At 35.5% G+C, this 27,740-nt stretch overlaps 2 protein-coding genes and 1 long non-coding RNA gene across 5 annotated transcripts; 2 read left to right on the forward strand and 1 right to left on the reverse strand.

The window, feature by feature from the left end:
* Nucleotides 1–1,518: 1,518 nt before the first annotated feature.
* On the reverse strand, nt 1,519–15,616 carry LOC135732517 (uncharacterized). Of its 3 annotated transcripts, none has more exons than XM_065250604.2 (15): nt 15,481–15,616; nt 14,822–15,096; nt 13,683–13,793; nt 13,440–13,562; nt 13,190–13,312; nt 12,940–13,062; nt 10,477–12,483; nt 9,025–9,198; nt 8,516–8,689; nt 7,714–7,884; nt 7,113–7,286; nt 5,554–5,727; nt 4,824–4,997; nt 3,157–3,203; nt 1,519–3,017 (listed from the first exon to the last, which is right to left on the reverse strand). In XM_065250604.2, the coding sequence occupies exons 2-15, from the start codon at nt 15,073–15,075 to the stop codon at nt 2,440–2,442; spliced, it is 4,407 nt and encodes a 1,468-aa protein (XP_065106676.2). In that variant the 5' UTR covers nt 15,076–15,096; nt 15,481–15,616; the 3' UTR covers nt 1,519–2,439. The 3 variants fall into 3 exon arrangements, with proteins under 3 accessions (XP_065106676.2, XP_073670808.1, XP_073670809.1); XM_073814707.1 differs by having other exon boundaries at nt 13,683–13,805; XM_073814708.1 differs by lacking the exon at nt 13,683–13,793 and having other exon boundaries at nt 13,440–13,550.
* Nucleotides 15,617–16,234: 618 nt separating this feature from the next.
* On the forward strand, nt 16,235–18,798 carry LOC141282194 (uncharacterized). Its single transcript, XR_012336716.1, has 3 exons — nt 16,235–16,443; nt 18,325–18,352; nt 18,460–18,798. It is a non-coding gene; the product is annotated as an uncharacterized lncRNA (long non-coding RNA).
* A 2,730-nt stretch (nt 18,799–21,528) lies between these two features.
* LOC141282216 (uncharacterized) lies at nt 21,529–26,897 on the forward strand. The gene is made up of 6 exons (XM_073814808.1): nt 21,529–21,572; nt 22,194–22,625; nt 22,813–22,881; nt 23,938–24,282; nt 24,686–24,739; nt 24,867–26,897. Exons 1-6 carry the CDS (start codon nt 21,548–21,550, stop codon nt 26,093–26,095), a joined length of 2,154 nt encoding a protein of 717 aa, XP_073670909.1. The 5' UTR covers nt 21,529–21,547; the 3' UTR covers nt 26,096–26,897.
* Nucleotides 26,898–27,740: the final 843 nt, after the last annotated feature.

A 27,740-nucleotide genomic window follows, 5' to 3' on the forward strand; every position in this document is an offset into this window, starting at 1 on the left:
TCTGGGAACTTTACTGGGCAACGTTCTTAACACCAGCGGGGTTGTTTTAAGAACATTATGGGAACGTAAAGTGTACCTAAAATATGGTTCTCTAAACATTCCCGGGACGTCCCGATTGTTCTGTGGAGGTCTGCCAAATAACGTCCTCCAACCCTTTAGGGAACTCCACAACACGTCCATCTCATAACGTTCTGGGAACTTTACTGGGCATCGTCCTTAACACCAGCGGGGTTGTTCTGAGAACGTTATGGGAACGTAAAATTTCTAGGGGGGAAGTACACTGGAAACGCCATTGCAATGTAGAAACAGAAAATATTTATTAGTCCAAACATTACTGTTGTATACATTAGCACACAACAAAACCATAAACTAAAAGTATATTCTTTACAGTAGAATAGAGGAAATTGTGTTTGGGGTCCCGGTCCAGGAATTGGCAGGGGGTCGGGTGCAGATTGCCAAAACAGGTAATCTGACCTTTTACCTATTTATAGGCATATCTATACTACTGTAAAGTAAAGCATTGGTTGGTTAGTGATCAGTTAAGCAATTAGTGTTTGCACATGTGAGGAGCGTGTCTGTGTGACCTAAGTGTAGCATTTTGATTGGTTGTGTTTGGAAAAGGAGAGCAAGTCATTTCCTCATAGATCTTTGTGTTTTAGGTAGAGAATTGTGTGTAGTGTTTTGAAAAAAGTGTTTTATGCAATTGAAAACTGAGTCAAAGGCTGAGAAATAGCTTATGGTTTTGAAGATTTGGCATATAGTTTTGCACTTTGAGTGACAGGATTCAAAAATCGTGTGACACGAAAAGATTTTGTGTGTAAGCAATCGTGTTGTATACATTAGCACACAACAAAACCATAAACTAAAAGTATATTCTTTACAGTAGAATAAGTAAATTGTGTGTGAGGTGCCAGTCCAGGAATTGGCGGCGATGGGGGGGTGCAGATTGACAAACAGGTAATCTGACCTTTGACCTATTTATAGGCCTACTATACTACTGTACAGTAAAGCAGTGATTGGTTAGTGATCAGTTAAGCAATTAGTGTTTGCACATGTGAGGAGTGTGTCTGTGTGACCTGGTAAATAAGTGCATTTTGATTGGTTGTGTTTGGAAAAGGAAAGCAAGTCACTTCCTCATAGATCTTTGTGTTTTAGGTGTAATGTTTTGAAAAAAGTGTTTTATGCAGTTGAAAACGAAGTTAAAAGCTGAGAAATAGCTTATGATTTTAAAGATTTGGCATATAGTTTTGCACTTGGAGTGACAGGTTTCAAAAATTATGCGACATGAAAAGATTTTGTGTGTAAGCAATCATAAAAAACTGTAAAGTAAAATTACTGAACCTAAACATAAGAGCCTGATAAATAATGCTAATTTACAAGATAACATAAACACACTTAAAGAGGGTTTTGCATCTGAACTCTTCATATGTTTTGTTTTCTCATTTGTTTTGTGGCAAACCATATTGAATTGCTATTGAATTACTTAAGATAATTGAGAGTCAAACAAGGACATTTAATAATAATAATAATAATGCGTTTTATTCATACTGCCCCTTTCAGGAACCCAAGAATGCTTCATAAGACAGATCATTGACAGAAAGTGAAGATTGAAAGAAAAAACTAAACCCGTGTTTTTACTTTTGTGTTCAATATGCTAAATTTTTACAACAATGCGCAGATCTATTTTACCTCAACCAGAAGATACAGTATTTGTGAAGATAACGTAAAGGTAAAAAAACACAAAGACCATTGACAGGACTACAACAGGAAATTAACATGATACAAAAAATACATATAAAGACCGAAAACATGAAACAACACCTTCGGCCACTACCTTTGTTTGGCACATTTCCGTTGACAAAATAAGCCAAAACTGAAAACAGTAATGTAAATTGTGTTACAATAATTAATTTTATTTTATTGTGTTACTATATGTCAAAAACTAATACAGTGCTTGCCCAGAATGCTGGCCCCAACATTTGAAGTGCCTAAATAAACCACATTTTAAAAAAAGTTGAATGTTGTTTTCTATATTTAATAAAAAAATAAGGATGGCACTAAACAGTTAATTTGCTAAACTCAAACCCAAGTTGTGTGGGAAAGCCAACCAGTTTACATGCAAGAATCATATAAAACAAAAAGCATGAAATGGTTTAAAATATCTTTAAATACTGTATGGATTACAGAAGAGATGTCTTATATATATATATAACATTTAAATAATTTTATACAGTATCATATATTACATTGGTTTTTGGAATGTGTCTTAGTGATAGACACAATGAACCATTTTCCCTTCACACATCACAAAACTATACATACTTATTTTGTACAAAACTAAATTTATAAACATCTGGACTGTACCATAGACATTATATACATTGTTCTAAACAACTGGTTAACAAGCACTAACCTGTCATGACTACAGTGCATTCATAGCTACACCATAGTAGGCTTCCTGGTTGATTCTGATACAGACTGAAGAGCAACTGAGGAGCCAGAATAAAGAGCAAAACCGGCACAGAGAGGTTCAGTGAATGTGGAGTAAAATGTGTGTAAATGTGTCATGAGTCTGTTTGTGTCAGAGACGCTGTAGAAAGACAAAGCGCCAGCCGGCCAATCCAGATATACACCAACTCTTTTAGAACGAGATGCGGATGAAGGAGGATGAATTTTAATCCTCTCATTATTGTGCCAAGCGTCAAAGGCAGTATCAGAGCACATAAGTCTCCAAGATTTTTCATTGGATCCAAACTCACATTGTTTACTCTCTCCTTTCCTCCTGATTCCTTTATATGACACTGAAACATAGGCACCACTCCTACCACTCCATTCGATCTCCCATGAACAACATTTAGAGAGACTTTCTCTGCACAGAACCTGAGGAAAGCACTCAAATCTCTCTGGATGATCTGGACGGGACTGCTCCTCTTCTGTGTGTGTCACCTTGGTGTCTTCCTCAGACAGAGCGAGATGTCTGTGTGCGGTGTCGGGGTCAAGTGTGAGCTTGCAGGTACCTGTACACAGCAATAAAGATTAGAGAAGAGATTGATAATTGAATAAAACACGAATGCGTGTCTTTATATTAGTGAGTTTGTAGATCAGTGTTGGCCAGCGGGTACCAGTTGGTGGTCAGGTGTAGGTGGTAAAACTCACATTTTCGTAATCCTGCAATAATCCTGAACTTCCCCTCATGTTCCACACTGTAGAAAAAATGACAATTTTATGTTTTGCCCATTTACAACATTTTACTTACACAGCAGGAATGACTACAAACCACTACCAAAGAAATAGAGTGACATACAGTACACACTCCTACACTCTTAGATAACATAAAAATAGGTTTATTGTATGCAGGATTGTATGTCTATGCATGTAGAGATTAAGAGAAAATGAAACCATTAAAGCCAACCCAAATCTGGCAAAACCAAAATCATGGGTTTGAGTCCCAGGAAATGCATTAACTGGTGCATACTTTACTTTTAAAACAAGTTGCTTGATTGAAATGTTTTGATGTGACTCCCAGACTACAGAACCACAATTTCATAAAATATAATAATTAAACTTTTGAAAATTTCCAAATAAACTAAGAAATAAAGTAGTTTTTTAATATAAAATACATGTGGTGTTCTACGGAGTTATATGGTAACGTTATATACAGGGCATATTATGATCACTTTCCTTATGCATGAATATTTTTCATACTGCATGACACACATGAATATTAAAGAGTTTGTTTCCAAAACACGATACATGCCTTTTAAAAAAAAAATAAGTTACCACCAAAATCAGTATTGAATCTGGTCAGTATTAAAAAGTCAATTCTTAATTTTACACAACATCCAATATCCGCAGCGTTATTCTGTCATCTTTTATTCCTTTTCTCCAAAAGCGCAATAAAAGCCAGTCATTCTCTGCAGAATGCAATAAATCCGCTCAACAAATCACAGCGCACAATTCCACGCATTGTAAACAACAATGGCGGCACTATGAATACAAACGGAGCCCTAGTTTTTCTCATCTACTTTGTACTTCGATAAACAAACAAAAACAAAATAATACTTTGATGGCATTGCTGAACCTGTGGTGGTTTTCTGTGGTGGGGAAGAAACGTAAAGCATCAAAAACAAATAATTACGTGAGAGGCACTCGGGAGACTGAAAAATGCCGGCTTTTGCTTCTCACACGACAGCATCAAGCTTCTGTCATGCTAACACATTGACCCCAGGGGATCTTATGAAAAACTTTCCATTATTTTACTCGAAGTCAATGAAAATCGAGCAGGACCAAAACATTTTACAGCTGATCGCTGTCAAAAAAGTTCAGCGACGACGTCCCAAGGATGACAGCAGCAATGACAATGACACGTAAGTGTTTTGATTAATGCCCTTTAATGCTATTTTTTATCAGTGTATACCACTAGTCAACTAAATGAATATAACATGGCAAAGATGAATGCACATTTATATACTGATTTAATAAATTTATAACATTTTGAAAAAAAAAACTTGAATTTTGCGGAAAAAATAATCAGTTTTTATAATAAATCTTTACAAATCTAATTATTGATTTGAATTTTTTATGTTATTATAACTTATATATGCTATTTGAAAGTTTGTAACAGAAAAGAATGGTTTTCATCTAGTCACTTTCTTGGTATAGAAAACACATTTTTACTGAAATTAGTCAAAATGTATTTATTGCGTTTTGAAACCAAACTCTTCATTTGTAGCCAAGCAGAGTGTGTGCACAATTAAATAAAAACACAAGACTGGATAAATCAATAAATAAACACACGATTGGATATATCCTGGTCAACATACTTAAGTTTCTCCAGTTTGCAGGTTGGATCCTTTAGTCTCTCAGCCAGCAACGTCCCACCAAACTCTCGTGGTCCATTACAGCTCAGGTCCAGCTCTCTCAAATGTGAGGGGTTTAACATCAGAGCCGATGCCAGAAAAGAACAGCTGCTCTCTGTGAGAAAACACCCGTACAGTCTGCACAGACAGATGTTAACAATAAGATTACTCTGTCATCAGAAGTTCAGAAATTTTGCAGCTTTCTTCTACTAGGATGTATCAAAAAGTCGTGTCAAAAAAATCCAATAGACACAATTTGAAGGAGGGTCACAAACCCTCTAGGGAGCAGAGGATCATAGAGATTTGGTTATTGAGCAAACCACCTAGCACCATGCTTAAAACATCTGCAACCGCATCGCACCGCCCTGCCAATGTTTAAGCATTCTGCTGGTGGGTTTTGTACAAGAAAGGGCCATACACATTCTCCTCAAAATAGAGAAACATTTTAGTTGCATGCTTGTTTTGTACAGTTAAATGTACAGTTTATAAAATAAAAAACACTTTAATCATAGACACCTGCCATTTTTCAATTGATAAGTGGCAAGAGGCAGTCTGTTGCAGAGATTTTATCATGGTTGACAACACTCTTCAATTATTCTTAACCATTTTAAGCTAAGTATCAGAGCAGAAGATGCATTCAGCATGCAACGTCTTTAAAAAGTAAGACTAAATGAAACTCAATGTTTATAGGCACCTCAGTTTCTCCAGTTTACAGTTTGAACTCTGTAGTCCCTCAGAAAGCAGCTGCACCCCTGAATCCTGTAGATCATTCTTGTTCAGGTTCAACTCTTTCAAAAGTGAGTCTGCTGATTGTAAAAGTGATGCCAAATGTTCACAGGACCTGCCAGTGAGATTACAGATGGCCATTCTGTAAAAAACATAAGTCAACGGAAATTTAAGAATCTTATTTAGAAAGCAGGAAAACTTGCATTGGACTCCTTAAAAAAATAGTTCACCCTAAAATAGCCCATGTTTTACTTATCCTTAAGCCATCCTAGATGTATATGACTTTCTTCTTTTAGCTTAATACAGTCAACAACATCCTGAGAAAGTCATCTGCATTTGGTACTAAAGTTAACGTGTCATTCTAAATTAATCAAGACTTTGATCCCATTTGTTTTTACTTTGCCCTTCTATAGTGTAAGTAGACAGTCTTGCTATGATGCATTACGGTGATAAAATCATGACAGAAACATATTATATCCCAGCAAACAATTTTACGTTTAAAAGATGTTTAATAACCATCCAGACACAGCTCAGAAGTCTAGGCTAAAACAAGACAAAATCTGAGCTGTCAGTGAAAACTGAATAGTTGTCTGTTCAAACTTCAAACATAAATTCTATAAATGGGTGAGTGACAAAAACGGTTTGGCAAGATAAGAAATTCAAAAATCTTTTTAAAAAACTTGTTTAAAAGCATGCATCAGGTTTATTTCAATGCACATAGTGTATTTATGTTAAATTTTATGCAATAAAAAATTACATTTTTATGAAAGTTAAATGGACCTGAAAATGTCATGGTGTAACCACCAATTGCGCCAAAGAATGAAAAATATTAAATATTTTATCCACCTTGGTGGCATGTAAGTGTAATCATAAAAAAACATTTTTAAAATATCATTTTATTAGTTATTTCTAAATGTAAATTTTTATGTGTTTTTGTAATATTTGTTCTGACATATGCTGAAAACAGCGGTTTCTATATAATCTTTGACAAATGATGTAAAAATGTATGTAAAAAAAAATCACATTACATTGAACTAGATTATTATATTTTATTCCACATTTTTATGAATATATTTATATTTTCAATAAAAAAAATACTAGTAACACCAATTGACACAGACCAATGACATTTTTGCAATTATCCCCCCAAATATTTCTTTTAAAATGAACCAGGAAAAAACTTTATTTAGTATGTATGCAAGTAATCTGCAAATTTATTTTGAAATTTGAATCCTTTTACATTTAATTGAACCATATGGACACAAAATAATTAACGTTACGTCATTGACCCAAATATGTAAATAAAACCTAACACTTGTAATCACTGTTGACTTGACATGTTGGCTTACATGATGGAATATCTCATAAACTAAATACATTTGTAACCAAATTGAAGTTTATTTTGGCTCGAAGTGGGTTACTTATAGCCTGCACCGGGTCTATAGTTAACAAATGATGGCTTTTGCTTGCTGGGATAGTACAATCCTAATATAATAATATTTCAACTGCAATATCCTAAACACAAACCTTAGTATCTCAAGTCTACAGTGAGGACTCTTCAGCCCAGCAGAGAGGAGCTTCACTCCTGAATCCTGTAGGTCATTGTTACTCAGGTCCAGCTCTATCAGGTGACAGTTTTTTGCTTGTAGAATTGATGCCACAGTTTCACAGGACTCATCCGTGAGATTACAGCTTGCCAATCTTAACAGAATCAAGTAAATTAATTCATTTCTTTTAACAATGTATTGAGGATACTAACAAAGACATGATGCAAACCTTAAACACAAGGAACCTAGAAAGTATCAAGCCTACACTGTCCTAAAAAGGCAAAGCACAGTGACTTCATATGCACTTGCGTGCCGATTGCCAACAAATTACAGATATTTGATGAGTGTGCCAAAATTGCAGTAACATTTTTGACTGGCTGGTGTAAAAACTTTAAGGGCAACGTTTCAGTGCTTGCTTAGTTACTGCACTTTGTCTTTTTAGGGCCGTAGAGTACAAACCTTATTTTACCAAACAAACATTTGCCTTATACATAAACTAGAAAGTATATTTATAGAAGATCATATCATATAAGATCACAGAATATATCAGAGTAACAATAAAAGGGATCTGAGACACGAACCTTACTATCTCAAGTGTACAGTGTGAACTCTTGAGTCCAGCAGACAGCAGTTTCACTCCTGAATCCTGCAGGTCATTGTTACTCAGGTCCAGCTCTGTCATGTTGTTTAATGATGCTAAAACTCCCACCAGAGTTTCACAGGACTGATCACTGATCTTGCAGCCAGCCAATCTAATACAAAATAGTAATACATGCATACAATAATCTCTTCATATACACTAACTACCTTTTAAAAATACTGCTGTTTTTCGCATTGCATTAAAGGGGACATTTCATGAAAATCTGACCTTTTCCATGTTTAATTGCTATAATTGGGTCCCCAGTGCTTCTATCAGCCTAAAAAATGTGAAAAAGATCAACCTAGTAACTTAGTTTTGGTAAACCATTCTCTGCAAGGATGTGAAAAAATAGGTCATTGAAATTTGGCTCCCCCTGTGATGTCAGAAGGGGATAATACCGCCCCTTAATCTGCACTATCCAGGAGATCAGCTCATTTACATTTTAAAGGACACACCAAAAACGGCACATTTTTGCTCACACCTACAAAGTGGCAATTTTAACATGTTATAATAAATTATCCATATGGTATTTTGAGCTAAAACTTCACATATGTACTCTGGAGACACTAAAGATTTATTTTACATCTTTAAAAAGTCTTGTGAAATCTTCCCTTTAAAACATTTCCAAGTATGCACACAATGTGCTATGCACAAAACAGATTGTGATTGTATCTATAGCTAAGCTCCTCAAATGGACAGTACAAACAATTGTTTGCCAATATGTGCAATAACATGTAACATACCTCAGTATCTCCAGTTTACAGTGTGGACTCTTCAGTCCAGCAGACAGCATCTTCACTCCTGAATCCTGAAGATCGTTGTAACTCATGTCCAGCTCTTTCATGCATGAATGTGCTGTTAGAAGAGCAGATGCCACACTTTCACAGGACCGCATGGTGAGCTTACAGCTTTTTAATCTATATAGAAAGAATGGCTAAATGAGAAAATCCTTGCAAATGTTTTATTTTCTCTTCACTTTAAACAACTAAACCACTCGACTTATAAAACATATTTTGCATTCATGTGTCATTGTAAAACATATGAAGAGCTCAGATGCAAAACCTCTTAAGTTTTATTTTATTTAGAATTAAGTGGATTTGAAAGTATTTGATGACTGTATAATAAATGCAGGGCGCATTCGGTTAATACCATAATCTCATATTTGATGGAGGTTGTGTTTAGAGGCTTTTGCATATGAGCTTCTCATATGGAGACAATTGTTTGCCAATCTGAGCAATATCATGTAACTGACCTCAGTATCTCCAGTTTACATTGTGGATTCTTCAGTCCAGCAGACAGCATCTTCACTCCTGAATCCTGGAGATCATTGTTACTCATGTCCAGCTCTCTCACAGGGGAGTTTTCTGACTGCAGCGCCGAAGCTACAGTTTCACACGCCTGCTCAGTGAGATTAAAGCCTGCCAATCTAAAAATAGTACAATATCAGGTTATTTATTTTTTGCTAGAAATAAACCAATTAAAAGCCATTTGTGTGTTGTGGCTTGTGTTTTCATGGTTAAGTGGTGGTCTTATATTAACATGCAGTTTATAAAAGAAGAGATTTCGCTTGGGAACTACTGTAATGAACCAAAGTTTGACTGCGTTCTCAAGCAGAAGACGTCTACATTCCGATTGGTTGCAGCCAAACAGCGTCATAGCTCACTACCATACCATTGCCACCAGCTCATATTAGGTACGTTTATATGCAACAAAATAATCCATTTGTAATCAGATTGATGGCTCAATCGGACTGAAAAGCCTTCATGTAAACAACCGAATCAATTGATTGGATGTAAATTTCGATGGTATTGAAAGGAGTGGTGTAGTCCGATCTGTGATCCGATCATCAGGAGAAAAGTATGCAAAAGTGTAAATCATAGTATTTTCTCAACCGGATGCAAAAATCCCTTGTGCACATGTGCAGAAGAATTGTGCTTAAGTTCTAATCTTATATATTTACCTTTTTTTTACGCATCACGTGTACTTTCATAATATTACATAAAATAGTTTTGTGCCTTTCGACAAGTGTGTTTTCTTTGCTTATATCTTACGAATAACTTTCTCCAACTCAACTTTGACTTTGTACATTTCTCTAGAGATAAAGTGTCAACTCTACGAGAGGTGCTGTGCACTGGGTTGCCAAGTCCTCTGCTTTTTTATTTTTTCTGCGATTAAAGATTATAGGCATTTGGGCTCTGGATAGTCTTTGGCATGCTTTTGGACTAGTTTTAAAAGTCCATTGGGTTGGATTTTATGAGTGAGTCTGGCAACCCTGGCTATGTGCTTGTGCAAGCGTTAGGTTCGGATTTTATAAAATGTACTTGTAAACTAACATTTTAATCAAATTGCAATGTTCAGGATGCATGTTAACTGCATTGACGTAACCTGCAATTGACAAAATTTGATGCATGTAAGTAAACATAGCCATTGAAAATGAATGACTTTCTGCCCGTTTGATGCTTTTGCAAATGGCAATGTGAACACGCGGTTAGAACCAACGTTTTGGCTTTAGGGCTGTTGTACAAGTTAGCTCTAGAGTACTGTAGGTTCTTTAGATCAGTGTTGGTTTGTGGTTTCATTAAAGCACAAAATCACAAAAAAAAGATGTAAAAAGATATTAGTCGTGTCACAAACCCTTTCAAACACAAAAAACCCTTCTTTGTAACCTTATTGTCTTAAGTTCAAAAGCTTAATCTATACTTACAGTGCTCTTCGGCAGTTCCTCACAGCTGGTATCAGTCTCCTTTGAGCCTCCATGGATGTTGTTTTGTAGTTCTTGAGGTTTAACTCTTCCAGGACATCTTCTGACATTAGGATCATATCAGCCAAAGCTGAACAATGTGCAGAAGAAAGATATCTCACTCTCCCTTCAGATTTGAAAATATCTTGAATCTCTTTAAGAATAGAGCTGTCCTTCATTTCAAACAAGCAGTGTGAGAGATTAATCCATCGTTCAGGCTTAACGTCCTGTTTTTGACCTTGTCTGAGGTTTTTGATCACTTTCTTGAAGCTTTCTGCGTTGTTCTCCACGTGTGTCAGCACACCTTGGAGAAGCTTCTGATTTGATTTGAGGGATATGCCATGAAGAAATCGTAGAAAAAGATCCAGATGTCCATTTTTACTTTTCAGGGCTTCATTTGTCACCCCCTTCAGAAACACATCGAGGGGAACGTCACCGGACTGGAAACTGATCTTTCCTCTTCCTTTCTTTTTCTGAAACATTTTCAGAGCATCTGTGTTCTTGCGTGAATAGTTGGAAAATGCATAAACTGCTGCAAAAAACTCTTGAAAGCTCAAATGCACAAAGCAGTAGACCGTCCTCGAATAGATCACTGATTCCTCCCTAAAAATCTCAGTGCAGATCCCAGAATACACTGAAGCCTCCTTGACATCTATACCAATAGCTCGAAGATCCTCATCATAAAATAGGACGTTACCACTTAATAGAGCTTTGAAAGCCAGTTCAGCAAGTTTCAAAATCACATTGCTATTTGACTCCAACAGCAATTTTGTATCTTTCCCATTTTTCAGATCACCCTTATCATACTTTTGTCTTTTCAAACTGATCTGAATGATCAGGAAATGTATGTACATTTCGGTAAGAGTTTTGGGGATTTTTGCACTGTGATCTTCTTGCAGGATGTTTTGAAGCACGGTGCTTGTGATCCAGCAGAAAACCGGTATGTGACACATGATGTGAAGGCTTTTCGTTTTCTTTATGTGCGAGATGATTATGGTAGCTTGATCCTGATCTGTAATTCTCTTCCTGAAATATTCCTCCTTCTGAGGGTCGTTGAATCCCTGAACTTCTGTCACACGACTGACGTACAGAGAGGGGATCTGACTGGCAGCAGCAGGTCTAGATGTTATCCAGATGCGAGCATGAGGCAGCAGCTCTCCTTGGATGACGTTAGACATCAATGTGCAAATGGATGACGTTGTAGACACATCAGAAACTTTCTCTGTGTCGGAAAAATTCCATGTAATTCGGCTTTCATCCAGACCATCAAAGATGAACAAGACCGAGCACAAACCATACATATTTGAATCTAACTCACGAAGTTCAGGGTGGAAGTCAAGCAAAAGTCTATGAAGGCTGTATTGGATATCTTTAACAAAATTTAGCTCTCGAAATGGGAGAACAAATAGAAAATCCACACCTTGATTAGCTTTTCCTTCAGCCCAGTCCAGAATGAACTTCTGCACAGAGACGGTTTTTCCAATTCCAGCAATGCCTTTGGTAAGCACAGTCTTTATTTTCCTGTCTTCATCTTTTTTCTTTCTCTCACAGCTCGGTTCAGTTATGGGTTGAAAGATGTCATTGCAGTTGATTGCAGTGCCTTGTAAGCGTTCGGTTCTGGCTTTCTCTATTTGCACAACCTCATGTTCTTCATTTACTCCTTCATTCTCTCCCTCGACTATATACAGCTCTGTGTAAATCCTGTTCAGGAGGGTTTTATTTTGTTGTAAATTAATTCCTTCAAATAAGTTCTCATACTTGTTCTTCATGCTGATTTTATGATTATCTTTGATTCTCTGTAGGATGTCATCTACTGGTTTATACGTTTCTTCAGTCACCTGCTCCATTAAATGTTCCTGAGTGCCAAGGCAGACCTCACCAATACCCTCAGCAGTTACAGGGTGCTGAGGACAATCAGAGACCCCGGATCGATTAAATAAATGATCCCTGACTAACTGTCCCTTGTTGCCACTGTGGAAAAAGCAATATGTAATTGTTAGGATTGTCTACAAAGCTAATCATGTTCAACATCTCTTAATTCTATATACTAAATCAAATGGACTGAACTCTCAGTTTATGTACTGTATAGATAAACTGCCTAAACTTTGTTAAGATCTACCTGTAAAGTACCAGCAGTTTAACCGTAGTTACATCTGCTTAAGAGCTATTATAAAAATGAATCTTAAAATATAAGTGTTGGCATTCATTGTAACTTCGAGGTTTTAAAAACGTCATTTAATTCAATAAAAGTCAAAAGACTGTTATATATGTGTATACAGTATTTTATTCTGCAGGGGTGGATACCCTAGCTTCAGAAATATTGAACTGTCTTTTAAGTTGAGACTCAAAACTCTCAAGTTTTTAACTTGATGTCTCATTGTCTTAAATATCAGATATTTGTATAAGCAGGTGTATATATGTACTCACCTGGGGTGTGATGGTTCTGCTTTTACACTGAATTTAAGAGGTTCAACCATGGATCTGTCACTCTTAAATGACACACAGCTTGGTTGAGGAGATGCTGCACTGTCTACCTCTCTCTCTAAAATACTGGAAAAAAAACCCAAATAAATAAACAAATACATATATTCAATACCATTTCCATAAAGTCCTAAGACACACATCTTATATTATAATTATATTTTCTTATATTCAGCAGGTGTATTAATGTACTCACCTGGGGTGTGAGGATCCGGTTTTAACACTGAATTTAAGAGATTCAACCATGGATCTGTCACTCTTAAATGACACACAGCTTGGTTGAGGAGATGCTGCACTGTCTACCTCTCTCTCTAAAATACTGGAAAAAAAAACCAAATAAATAAACAAATACATATATTCAATACCATTTCCATAAAGTCCTAAGACACACATCTTATATTATAATTATATTTTCTTATATTCAGCAGGTGTATTAATGTACTCACCTGGGGTGTGAGGATCCGGTTTTAACACTGAATTTAAGAGGTTCAACCATGGATCTGTCACTCTTAAATGACACACAGCTTGGTTGAGGAGATGCTGCACTGTCTACCTCTCTCTCTAAAATACTGGAAAAAAAACAAGTAAACAAATACATACATTCAATACCATTTCTGTAAAGTCCTAAGACACCCATCTTTATTGTAATCATATATTTACATAATCAGCAGGTGTATTAATGTACTCACCTGAGGTTTGAGGATTCTGCTTTAAGACTGAATTTAAGAGGTTCAACCATGGATCTGTCACTCTTAAATGACACACAGCTTGGTTGTGGAGATGCTGCACTGTCTACTTCTCTTTGTAAAATACTAAAAAATACAAATAAATACATATAATCATTACGATTTCCGTAAAGTCCTAAGACACCCACCTTATATTATATATTACAGTGTACATGAACTAACACTGAAAAATACAGATAAATTATATATATATATATATATATATATATATATATATATATATATATATATATATATATATATATATATATATATATATATATATATATATATATATATATATATATATAATAATCATATATGACATGACATTATATATTATATTAATCCCATCGTATATTATAATCATTCTATATTCAGCAGGTGACTTATTAATTACAAATTTAGAAACACTGTGAATGCATCAACTTCATTTAACATGATCATACATTATAAAACAGGTGGGGTTTTTGAATCTGATATTCATCACTAGGATATTTCTGTATATCACTTTGTCACTGATATATGGCTAAATTTAATTTACATTTAGCAGATATTTCACTGTTACTTGTGTGCTATTGCTTTATTATTTCACACATTCTATATATAATAAGATAACTATTCTCTTATTGTTAAATATGCACTGCTTCTGACAACTTATTTAAGAATGTTAAAAACAATTTTTTTTTTCTCAGACCCAATAACAAGATAGACCAATATTGGCCTAACCAGGCTAGCAAAAAATTACTGTTGAGCACTGACATGTGGATGTGTACAGTGACACATTTAGCAACTTGGGAAATAGTTGGGGTCTATTTTTAAAACAAATTTTTATTACCATTGCCATTTTTCATTCTTCATCTGTTCTCTTTCTGCGCACAACCTTACCACATCCCTGCATAACTTTTACGGTTAAAACGGTTGAAACATACAATAGCATAAATTAACAAATTAAATCTGTACTGTATCGTTTATGATACTTCAAGAAAGTTTTTGCATTTCTACAGAGCCTTTTCCTAACATGCATAAATAACGTGCGTTATGTTCATGCCTCACCATAATAAAAATTAAACAACTACTGTATATTCCGCAGGTGTACTCACCTGAGGTTAAAGGGTTCTGCTTCATCACTGAATTTAAGAGGTTCAACCATTGATCTGTCACTCTTCATAGACACAAAGCTTAAAACTGGAGATGGTGCTCTCTGGATGTGATAAAAATCAATTTCATCATCTCTTTCTCCATAAAGATTGATTTTAGAAGCCGTAACCTCATCGTCTCTCTTCCCAAACAGATTAATTTCCTCATTTTCTATCTGACAAACACTTGGCTTGATCAGATTGGTTTCTTCCTCCATGATATACTGCAATTATTTCACCTGTGTGATGTGCATCAGTGATTTAGTCACAATATTCACATAGGTCGTTAAATTAAAAAGGTAATTTAAATATTATTTATAATTGAGAGCTTTATACAGTACAAACACGTATAATCGATGTTATTTAATGTATACAGTTAAGTAATGTATAAGTAAAGTTCACAGTAATACTTGCGTTTGGTTTTGCTTGATAAACAATTATTTCTGCCTTTAATTAAAGCACAGCAGTGAATCGCTTTACGAATTTGACCTTTCGACTCTTCAAGTCTGTTTACTTATCGCTTTACAACCACTGGGTTTAACAGATTTTAAGTTGGACTCGTGCATCCTCTCTTTATACGCTAAGATAAAAGCATTGAATATGTTAGAAGCATATGCACTTACCGTTAATGGTGAAGACATGATGTAGTACAGAATCTCGTATTTATCATAACCAGATAACGTTACCGTTATGATATATCAGTGACAGGAACTCGAGCTTCTTTGCAAAGTTATGCCTACACGAGTCACGACCGACACGTTTATGTATACTGACACCTTTTGGATATATAACGTCATGACATGTGCGCAACTTTTCCAGTACTACTAAAAACTCTCAGTCAATTTATCAAAAACAAAACAGACAGGAATAATTTCTCAGCAGCTGTGATAATCTAACCAAAACTGCTTTTGACGTGATACAAAGCAACAGTTTTGAACATTGAATATTGGCATGTATATTATATACACACTTCTAAATTCTTAACATTGATTAAATGTAATTAATTTCACAGGTATCCTTATGCTGAGAGGTCAAGTAAAGACCTTAAGTGACAATACTGGCCCATTTTGGAGTAAAATTTTTCTAGACTAGTTTTCCAGCTAGCCTTTGTAAAACAGGGAATTCAACTGTGCCGCTTAACTAAAATGAGATTATAAATTAGGAGTATCCACTTCTACATCACTAGATAACCACTACATTACTAAATAACTAGACAGACAGACATACAGACAAACAGACAGAAAGACAGATAGATTTAAAATTGCATTCTAGGCGCTGGTTTACTTTAAGAGAGGGGCGGAGCCGTGACGTCAAAGGGCAGGCGCTAGAGAAAAGTTCACCGTGGCTTTTATAACCCGAAGACTGCTGTCTCCGGAGGTCACATTTGAAGGCTGCATACGTCATCATAACAGAATATTAACAATTATAAAGTTTATTATTTATTCTAAGTCAATCTTAAAGTGTTATAATATGCTAAAGACTTGCGAATGTAATGCTCAGATAACTTAAATAAACCAGGCTTGATGACGTATGAGCCTGCATATGGGACCTCCAGAGGCTGCAGCCTTCGGATTGAGAAACTGCCTGTAAGTACTCGTGTTCAGGAAAATAACGGTACATTTCAGTGTGCATTTCAGTGCTGTGATCTGTTTCTGTCCTTATTCTTTAGTAATGGAAAATCGGCTTCAGTTGTGTTTTTGCTGTTACTTTTGAAGATTAATATGATTTGGATATATATTTCTAGCGACGAGGCATATAGCAGATATGTCAAAAACAAGACAAGTTTTAGCCTAATGTTTATAAGAAAATAATATATAGATATATCTGCTGTATATCAGGTCATATTTTAGCTATTTAAACCTGTGGATTACTAACCTCTTAGAAATCAAAACTATCATTCAACAAATGTTTACATTTCTATGTGTGCATTTGAATGTGTAGCTTTGAAATAAATTTACAATTAAAATCGTTTGACAGTTTAGCTATCATGTGTGACCCTGTCTGTGTAAATTTAAGTCGTATTTTGTGATTTACTGCTTTCTACATAAAATCATCATTGACTACTGTACATAATGTAAAGAACATTCTGTGAAAAATAACCTTGATATCTTTAATATTGACTGAGTAAGGCCATTTCAAAGATTAAATTTAATCTTATTTTTTGCAAATAAATAAAAACAAATAAACATATAAGTTTAAATATAATAATTAATTTCAGTATTATAAATGAAAATGTACTCTATCACAATCATTTACAGCAATAAACACACATTACCTATTTTCCTAATTTTTATGGCTGTGACTACTTGGTGCTACTAAACTCACAATTAGATTTTAAGACTTAGGCCTGGATTTCACAGACAGGGTCACATATAATATACAGTAAATTAGGCATAAATTGAATGTTATCTAGCCTGCAGGCAGGCTACTACACTTCTTCTATATCACGAATGTGTGAGGGAGAAATGTATTCAGGATTGTCAGAAGATTAGAAATACTTTAATTCTGAACCCACAAGCCCAATCAAAATCATGTAATCTGCTCTTCACAAACAAAATTTACATTTATACTTGCAGACATAGTACATTATATGCTATACTGAATGTGACAGTAGACTAAAGACTTAAAGCTGGATTATGGCCAAAATAACAACAAATAAAAACTATTCAGGTTACATGAGATCTCTTGTGGAGGAAAACCTGTCAACACTGGGCCCTTCTTGTGATGGGCAAGATGATGTCCTTTTACATTTACTTTAAAGGGGCCATGGCATTAGACTTTTTTAAGATGTCAAATAAATCTTTGGTGTCCCCAGAGCACATATGTGAAGTTTTAGCTCAAAATACCATATAAATAATTTATTATAGCATGTTAAAATTGCTACTTTATAGGTGTGTTCAAAAATGTGCCGTTTTGGGTGTGTCCTTTAAAATGCAAATGAGCTGATGAAATTCAAATACTGATCACAATGATGGTGGTTTGTTGCAATTAAAACTCAATTGTGCTCTTCTCTGCACTAAATGGCAGTGCTGTGATTGGATAGTGCAGATTAAGGGGTTGGATTATTATAATAAGAGCTCCTTATGACATCATAAGGAGAGCCAAATTTCAACGACCTATTTTTTCATGTGCTTGTAGAGAATGGTTTACCAAAACTAAGTTACTGGGTTGATCTTTTTCAAATTTTCTAGGTTGATAGAAGCACTGGGGACCCAATCATAGCACTTAAACATGGAAAAAGTCAGATTTTCATGCCATGGCCCCTTTAACTTAAGTACAATACTAACTTTATGGGAATTTATTCTTTGCACTGAAAGAAAATATCTGAAAAAAACTCATGCTTGAAAAATATATTTTTTTATTAAAAAAATCCTTTATTTACATTACTTAACCTGAAGATGTTATGAATGTGATGTTATGAAGTCAGTCTAACATCATTATGCTCTCTCACTTTTGTTTCTGTTTAGGAGTGAAAGATGGCGACGGCAAGAAGCAGTAAGTTAAAACTTTCTTTATTTGATTCAGAAACATTTAAAGGCACTTTGTAATGTGGCACCCAGCTGATTGGATGCATGAGTCCTTTCTGATTCTTTTTGTTACAGATGAGTTTCAGCTAGTTGTCCCTAAAACAGCTCAAGCAGTCACTATTGAACTTGGGTCTGGATTTACTGTACCATGTCACCTGTCACCTGAAATAAGTGCTGTGGACATGGAGATCAGATGGTTTAAGGAGACAGACTGTGTGTGTCTCTATAAGAACAGACAGATGATTGAAGGGACGAGTTATAAGGACAGAGTGAATCCATTCACTGAGGTGCTGGAGAGAGGAGATGTTTCCTTATCACTGAAAGTCATCAGAGTCTCAGATCTGGGAGATTATGTCTGTCAAGTCACCAGTGGAGACCAAACAGAGGAGATAACAGTAAAACTAAAAGAAGAAATACCATGTAAGTTTAGAAGTTAACAGGGCCTGTACCTTGAAGATGGTTAAACAAACTAAAACCCCCATAATATTTTCCAATTTTTCAATAAAAATTGGTGCTGGGAAAAGATTAATCGTGATTAATCTCATACAAAATAAAAGTTATTTGTAACATAATATACAAGTGTGTTCTGTGTATAATTATTATGTATATATAAATACACACAGATTCATGTATGTATTTAAAAAACGTTTACGTGTGTGTGTGTGTGTGTGTGTGTGTGTGTGTGTGTGTGTGTGTGTGTGTGTGTGTGTGTGTGTGTGTGTGTGTGTGTGTGTGTGTGTGTGTGTGTGTGTGTGTGTGTGTGTGTGTGTGTGTGTGTGTATGTATATATATTTATTTATTTATTTATTAATATTTTATATATTCTATATTATAAAAATAATACATAATAATTACACACAGCACACTTTGCATATATAATGCAAAAATGTACTTTTATTTTGTATGCGATTAATCGCGATTAATCCTTGCCAGCAAATATAGTCTTTATCCAAAGCTTAGGCTGTAATCCCTTTTTCTGGATTGCCCTGTGAATCTGGATTACTATTTCTACAAACTTTAGAAATAGAAATTTAATTTGTTTTTGTTTTGTTTTTGCTAAGATGAAACACAAGAAATACTTCAATCTTGAGTTATCATCATTACTCATTTAAAGTGCAGATTCGCATAAAAGCCGAAATTTATTTATCAAGAGATATTCTACTCCTGTTCTTTGTTGATGTTTCAAAGTCCATATTCACTTTACTTATTATTTTCAGTCTTTAATGTGTTGGGTATGAGGCACAAATTACACGTAAAACAGGTAAGAGAAGCTTCTATTAGAAATACGATAATATCAGATTTAAACTGACATCTCATTTAACAAAGAAATTATTCACTGTTATGCAACTTACATCACATTGTGCTTCACAATGGATTTCTTTCCCTCGACAGATTAACAGAACCTGGAACGCAGGGGCGAAAATCTCATCTAAATGTTGGGGGGGACAATAAACATAAAATTTTTCAAGAACAATTTTTGAAGGGGACACCAATAATACAGGCAAAATTGTACTTGCAAGGAAATGGGTACAGATAGAAAACGTTTCTCTTTCTCTATGAACGGACGCAAATTTAATTTTAATACATATGAATGCAGAGGTGAAAAGAGTAATACAATTTTCTACTTAAGTAATAGTAAAGTTACTTTAATAATATTTTACTTAAGTAAAAGTAAAGTTACTGGTCTAAAAATCTACTCAAGTAAAAAGTCATTTTAATTTTAAGAGTTACTTTTTTACAGCGGGGAGAGGTTTCTAGTATAGTTCACAAAGGAAGGATATATACATCTCAAACTATGTTTTTAATTGTAAACATCTCTACAATTAAAGTGCAATAACAAATGTTAATAAAATAAAAAGCTTTTTATAACTAAGAAACATTTATGGAATTATTTAATGATTTTTACAGGTGAGTTATGCACTTTTGAAGCAAAAATAATATGAGGTCAGCAGCTAGTAAATACAATCATTATATGAAGGTTGTAATTGATGTATTGCTGGTAACATACATTGTTATTAAACTATATACATAAATGAACATATAATGAGATGAGTGCCATGGCTATACACTATACATCCTTTACACGTTTATTAGCTCCCAGACCTGTGTACCTGATGTCTTTCAATCTATCTCTCTCGCGCTCTCTCTCTCTCTGCAATGTCTAATGATCTGCGCATTCTCGAGGACGTTCTCAAGTTGTTTGACTTGACGCGAAGCTGCTAGACCTCGGAAGATAATGCGCATGTATTAAAAATGCATCGTGCAAATTAGCGGTTAAACACGGTCGGCAATTCTCAAACTCCGTACTCAAGAGCATGAACCCTACCTGAATGAAACAATCGCTTTGCGTCAATGGCCAGGGGTTTCTTTCGTAAGAATTGAATTGAGGGTCTGCATTAGCCTGCGCCTGTCTCGTCCCTCTCCATGGTTCTTTTTGCGCGTTCCCCCGCCCATCAATCAATCATCCGACCGTGGCGCGTCTTTATCACCTTACTTTTTTATTTATTTTTACTCAGTAACGGATATGATTTAACATGTAGCGAAGTAACCAACAATACTTTAAACATACTTAAGTAAAAGTAAAGTACAGATTTTAAAAACTACTCAAAGTAAAAGTACACAAAAAACTCAGTTACAGCAAGGTGAGTAAATGTAATTTGTTACTTTCAGCTCTGCCTCACCTCTGCATGAATGCATAAAAATGTTTTCTTGATCGTTTATCTGCTTCTGTTCTCAGAAAACGAAATATGTTCATGTTTATATGTCAAAATAGTCCAGTTTTAAAACATATGAGGATAAACTGATAAGTGATGGGAAACGTTGTATTGTATATAGCTTATTAACGCGTCGGCTCCGTACACTTCTCTACCACCGGAATGTGTGGTGGTGAGGTAAAAGGGGCGTGGGCAGTGGACCAAACCACTGTGAGGCAAGGGAGGGGGAATCCAAATATTTAAAACGTTTTTTTGTTGTTGCTCCGTTTGCATTTGTATTGTTTCACTTCTTACACAACTAGTTTAAGTATTATAAATCATTAAATTATTTTCAATACACATATTCTAATGATAATTTAGGGGGGACAACCCTCAGATAGGGGGGGTCCTGTCCCCCCCGACCCCCCCGGGATTTCCGCCCATGCTGGAACGAAGAGGAGAGATTAAATATGGTAGTCTCTGCTTTAATGTCAGGTGAGTGGAACAGAGAAATTTGTTTCTTTTCATATTCAAACCACACTCAATGCCATTGAAGAATCTTTTCTGTCTAAAGGGTTATTTAAACCACCTTTGACATCTGAACCTTTCTGTTTTACATCTTCAGATTATAAAAATGTATAAAAGAAACGATAAAGAACCTTTGACTAAATGGTTCTTTGTCAAATCAAAAAAGGTTCTTCTATGGCATTGATATAAAAAAAACCTTTTAAGCACCTTTATTTATAGAGTGCAGTATGCTTATAAACAGTCAGTCTATAGAGGATCAGTTAAAGTTATAGTCTGAGTTGGACAGTTAAATGTGGGTCAGTTAAATGGTCACATCGAGCACTGTTTATTCTGTGGACATAAATGATACTTTAAATAATGTAGCATGTTAAGGAGAGATGTGCTATTATTTTGAAAGATCACATTGAGACCAGAATGTCATACAGATTTTGGAGTATGCTTTGACTTGGGCCAGTAACCAACTATACAAAATAGTCTAGCAACCACTTAGCAATCCCCTAACAACCATTCAAAACACCCTAGCAACTGTATATGTGTCCAAAATTATAAAAAATGCAATCTTTTAACCAATATTGTCTATTATCTTAGAGTTAGAAAAATACACAATTCCTGAAGAGTTGAAAAGACTTTATTCAGAGCGAGACAAACTGATACAGAGGAAAGAAAATATTATCCTAGAAAGCAAACAGATGCTTCAAATGAAGGACATGGCATTAAAGGAAAAGGACAAATGTCTGAAAGACATGGAAGATAAACTGCTGGAAACAATCAAAGAACTTGAGAAGACACAAAGTCAGCTTGAAGAGAAAGAGACACAAATGGACAATATGAACAAACTGATGATTGAGAAAGAGAGACGGCTGGAAAACACAGTCAAACAGCTGGAAACCAACCAACTTCATCTATACACATTGAGAAATGAACTACAGGAGATGAGGATACAACTGGATGAACAGAAAACAAAATATATTCACCAGGAGAAAACACTGCAAGAGCACAAACAACGGCAAAAACAATCTGGTGAGTGTCTGAATTATAACCAAATCTGTTTTGTGGGAGTTCCCACAGAAAGTGAATATTCAGTATAATTTAGCTTCTTAAATGTAAATTTTCAGTATAAATCTGATAAAAAAAAATACAATCCAGAATGATAATCAAACAGGACATGTTTAAATATGCATTTAATAAAGCTACTATGTTTTACCAGAGCAAGAAGTAAAATATCTTCATTCTGAAGTAAAGAGACTGAAAAATGAGTCATCTACACAGTTAGCTGGTAAGTGTTTGTATTAACATCATATTGGGGAACTGTCAGGAAGGTATCAGAGAGAGAGAGAGACGATTTAATAGGCTTTATGCCCAGCTGCACTACTTCCTGAACTTCAGCCAGCTCCTTGTTTCCTGTCTGCCATTATTGGACAAACTGATTAATCCAGTTGTGCCTGACCTCAGTAGTCACAAACAAACTGATTAATCCAGGTGTGCCTCAGAAGTCACAACAACAATAATCAGACACAACTGGATTAATCAGTTTGTCCAATAATGGCAGACAGGAAACAAGGAGCTGGGTGAAGTTCAGGAAGTAGTGCAGCTGGGCATAAAGCCTATTGCATGCAAAAAGCAAGCGAAAGTCCTGCCTAGGCAAGCTGACATAGGAAAAATCCACAGTGGAGAAAGCAGATTTTCCACGATGATAGCAGGAGATCACAATATATTAACTAGGACTAAAAACTTGAAAAACAATACTAGGCATGGAAATCTGTCAGTCGTGCACAGGACAAGAGACAAAGGGGAGCTAAATAGTGAAATAATTAGATAACGAGGGGCAGGTGCGCAAGAAGATGCGCTGCTGGTGTAAAAATGAAATAACAAGAGGGAGGAGAGGCACGAGAATGACGAGGAGACCTGTCAAAACAGCAAACAACAACATGCACACATACACAAAAAGAAGTAGACGATCAGCTCATAGTCATGACAGGGAACATTATAAGATGTGAACATCAATAAAGAGAGAAACACCAGATTTTAACTGTGGTGGTTTTAGGAGGAAATCTGTAGAATTCTGTGGAATGGAGTAAATCATGGTAAAATGTGTTACAGCACTAACACTGCCACATACATCTATGAAGACAAGCTAATTATTTGAAATATTTCTAGCGGTTCAAACATCTTGTGATAAATCCCACATTAAACAGACTCCTACACCTGCAAACATACTATACGTTATCGTATCAATCATATCATAGTTTCCAATTAAATTTTCAGTGACTGTTTACAAGGAATAAAACCAGTTGAAGTTTATAACTGATTTTTTTGTGTATTTGCCTACCAGACCTAAATGGAAAATGCAAACGCCTAGAAGACACAGAGAAACTCCTAACTGATAAAGACGCACAGATTAAAGATCTTGAGAAGAGCAAACAGACAGCTTTAGAGGAGAAGGAAAAACTTCTAGACAACTCTAATGATAAACTACTACAAACAACCAGAGAGGTTGAGGAAAAACAAAGAGAGATTGAGGAGAAAAATAAACTGATGATTGAGAAAGAGAGACTGCTGGAGAACACAGTCAAAGAACTGGAAACCAGTAAACATCAACTGGAGACACTGAGAAATGAACTACAAGAAAATAACAGCAAACTACAACTACTGCTGGAGGAAAACAAACTACTGGAGAGTAAGAAATCTCTGATGGGGTGAAAGTTATTATATATTTTTGCTTTAGTAATATGGTCAAAAAAATCTTATTTTTTGTAATGTTAAATTCAAATGATTTATATACTTTAAAAAAAATAACTATATTTTAATATGTTATTATGTAGTATTGCCCCAAATAAAGGTGTCCTATATTCCCTCTTTTTGTAGTAGATTTTGGTGCACAGACAGCAACATTATTAACTAAAGTTCAAAAAAGTGAAAATGTATCAAAGGACCCCTTTAATGTCACAAAATTACAATTACTAATGTCACAAAATTACAATAACTAAGTCAATGATGCATTTATTTTAGTTTTTATTCAATTATTACCATGATGCTCCATAATGCAATATAACATTTGCCAAATCAAATTGTGTTATCAGTGTCAACAGCACCAGTAAGAAAAAGACGTAGTATCGAACATCCTCCTCCACACTGTGAGTTAATTATGAAATCATATACAGTAATACACATTTTTTTTGGTAGTTTTAGGTATACAAATAAGATTCATTTCAATAATCTTATATATATAATTACCTTAAAATATAATTACCTGTTTTCTAGTGAGTGGAGAAACAGCTTCAGTGTTGACTTCTGGATCAGACCTCAGGTTGGTTTTTCTGGGGAGCGCTGGATCTGAGAAGAGTGCATCAGTAAACATCATCCTGAACAGAGAGGAGAAGATCCAGACTGATACATCAACAGAGATCCAGCAGAGTGAGAGCAGACAGGGGGAGGTGAATGGGAAGCAGGTGACTGTGGTGGAAACTCCTGACTGGTTTTGCTCTGGTCTCTCTCTGGAGGAGGTGAGAGAGGATGTGAGACTCTGTGTCCATCTGTCTGCTCCAGGACCTCACGCCTTCCTCCTGATCATACCAGCACAACAATCTACTGGAGTAGAGAGAGCAATGCTGGAGAAAATGGAGGAGATTTTTGGGGAGAGATGTTGGAGGAACACCATGATCCTTTTTACTGTTACTGATGAAGAACAAAAGAAGATCATTGAGGATTTTGTCCAGTCAGGGAATCAGGAGGTCCAGAGACTTGTAGAGAAATGTGGGAACAGGTTTCACTGTCTCAACATTCATCAGAGTGGAGATGATTCACAGATCTCAGAGCTGCTGGAGAAGATTGAGAAGATGGTGGAAGGAAACACTGAGAGATTTTACAGCAGTGAGATCTACCTGGAGATTGAGTCTCAGATCAGAGTGATGGAGAGAAAGATCATAAGAGACAGAGAGGAGAGAAAAGAGAGGGAGGAGAGAGAAATTAAGGAACAATTAAAAGAACAGGTGGAGAACACCATGAGAAGCATAGAGGAAATAATTGAGCAACATGAAGGAGATATTAAACAACTTAATGAGCGAACAGTTGATCTAGAAAGACAGATAAGAAACAAAAGAGATAAAGAGGAAAAGATAGAACTAAAAAGAGAGTTGGAGAAAGAGGTGGAGAGGAGAACAGAGCTGGAGAGAAATATTAACAAACTGAAAGATCAAAAAGAGAAAGAGAAGGTTGAGCTAGAGGAGAAACACAGACAGGAGATGGAGAAGATCAGGCAGATGTATGAAGGAGAAATCAGGGTGAAGACAGAGAGAAACCTCATGAAGATCATCTTACCTGAACTTCAGAGAAACATTTTAGATTCAAAGTTAAAGATGCAGGAGGAGTTAATGGACGTGAAGAACAAAGAGATTGAGACACTGAAAAACAATCTCTTAAAACTCAAGGAGAATTACTCCTTAATGTGTGAGTTTCATGAATCAGCAGTGAAGATCCTGAAATCCTCCTAAAATCCTGTTAATTCAGAATCAGCTTTATCCGTCAAGTATGTACACAAAGAAGTTTTTGTGGTTTCAGAAGCGCACAGTACTTACACAGCATACAATATCCACCAATGATCCTATTAGCTGTCTCAACAATCTACTTTTGTCTGAACCAAACCAGACAGATATAGATGTACACACTACTGACTCAATAACAGCTGTGTAAAACTGTACCATCAGCGTGTGGCAAATTGAACTTCCTTTTACATTTTGTGTTTAAAAAAAATCTTTTTAGGTGCTTTATATAAGGAGGTAAAACAGCCCTCATATGGAGTACAGTTAAAATGGTCTCAGTTAGATGATAAGTGAAACACACTTTGATTTTACTGAAGTATTTTGTTTTGGCATATGTCTTATTTAATAAATATATTTATACCACATTCTATGCTTTTTCATATAACAACATTAACATGCATGTTCTTAGTACACCAAAGCGTTTAAATGTGGCTAAAAACGCCAGGCGGATGCCAACTATGGGCACTTGCCAGCGTTTTTCAGCTAAGCGCTTTGGTTGCTATGATTCATTTTATTATTTTGATTGTCCCACCCCTACTTCACAGTGATCGGACGGCCGAGTGAGAAGTGACATTGATGAGCTGAGCGTTTCGCCCAAAGTTGAACATTTTGAACATTGACCTTGGGGCACTCGACGTTTGCAGTTGCAGTTTGGCATTTTTGAAAAGTGTGGCACTTCCATCAGATACAATTCGATTGTTGGTGTACACGCCCCCTTAGTCTTTTGGGTCAAGTAGTTGTCAGGCCGATAAACAAAAATGAATAAATTTAGGGTAAAATGTATAAAATGAGTAAAAACATCTACATTTCATGTAAGTTCATCTCTTAAATATGCATGTGTGTGATTCAGAAAAAAATCAAACATATTTTTTATAGTTTGCAAATGATCTTGAATTTTTTCGCAGCAGAATTGTTTTAGATCTTTGCCTTGTAATCAGCCCTTAAATAATGCCATACGCATATAAAAGAGCATCAGACACTGACCATACCCATACTAGAGAGTGGTGGGTTATAATAAGAAAATTATTTTAGTGAGGCCGTAAACAAGGTCCTGCTGGTGGAGGTTCGTGCCAAGATGCTTTCTGGGAGCCACTCCAGTAGGATAAGTGACAGGGTTGCCAGGTCTGCATAGCAAAACCAAGCCAGTGGCCAAAAAAACTACCCCCAAAATAGTCCAGTAACCTTAGGCAAAATATACCACTCCTATACCTAAAATACTTTATTTACAATCATTTTTATTAATCACACACAATTTCTTAATACAAATCACTGTATGTAATATATATACAGTCTAATTTCCCTAGTATCTACTGATTTGTATTTTGTATTTGTATCTTCTGTTGTATGTTGTAGTATGTCAGTGATAGGTGTGGTATTTAGGCTAGCACAGATATTTTTGTTTGCCATATTTAAATATGGCAAACAGCTGAATATTTGTGGGCTGACTTTTTTAAAAGCAGTTTTAGTATTTTTTTTAATGTACCATGCTTTGTACTTTCAATTTAACCTTTTAATTTGTGATCTGAAAAAACATGGAAGTATGATGTCAAATGAACAGTAGACTTGGTAAGTAAATGCATCTGACACCATTCTTGCA

Source organism: Paramisgurnus dabryanus, chromosome 5 (genome assembly GCF_030506205.2).
Source record: "Paramisgurnus dabryanus chromosome 5, PD_genome_1.1, whole genome shotgun sequence".
NCBI lineage: Eukaryota > Metazoa > Chordata > Actinopteri > Cypriniformes > Cobitidae > Paramisgurnus > Paramisgurnus dabryanus.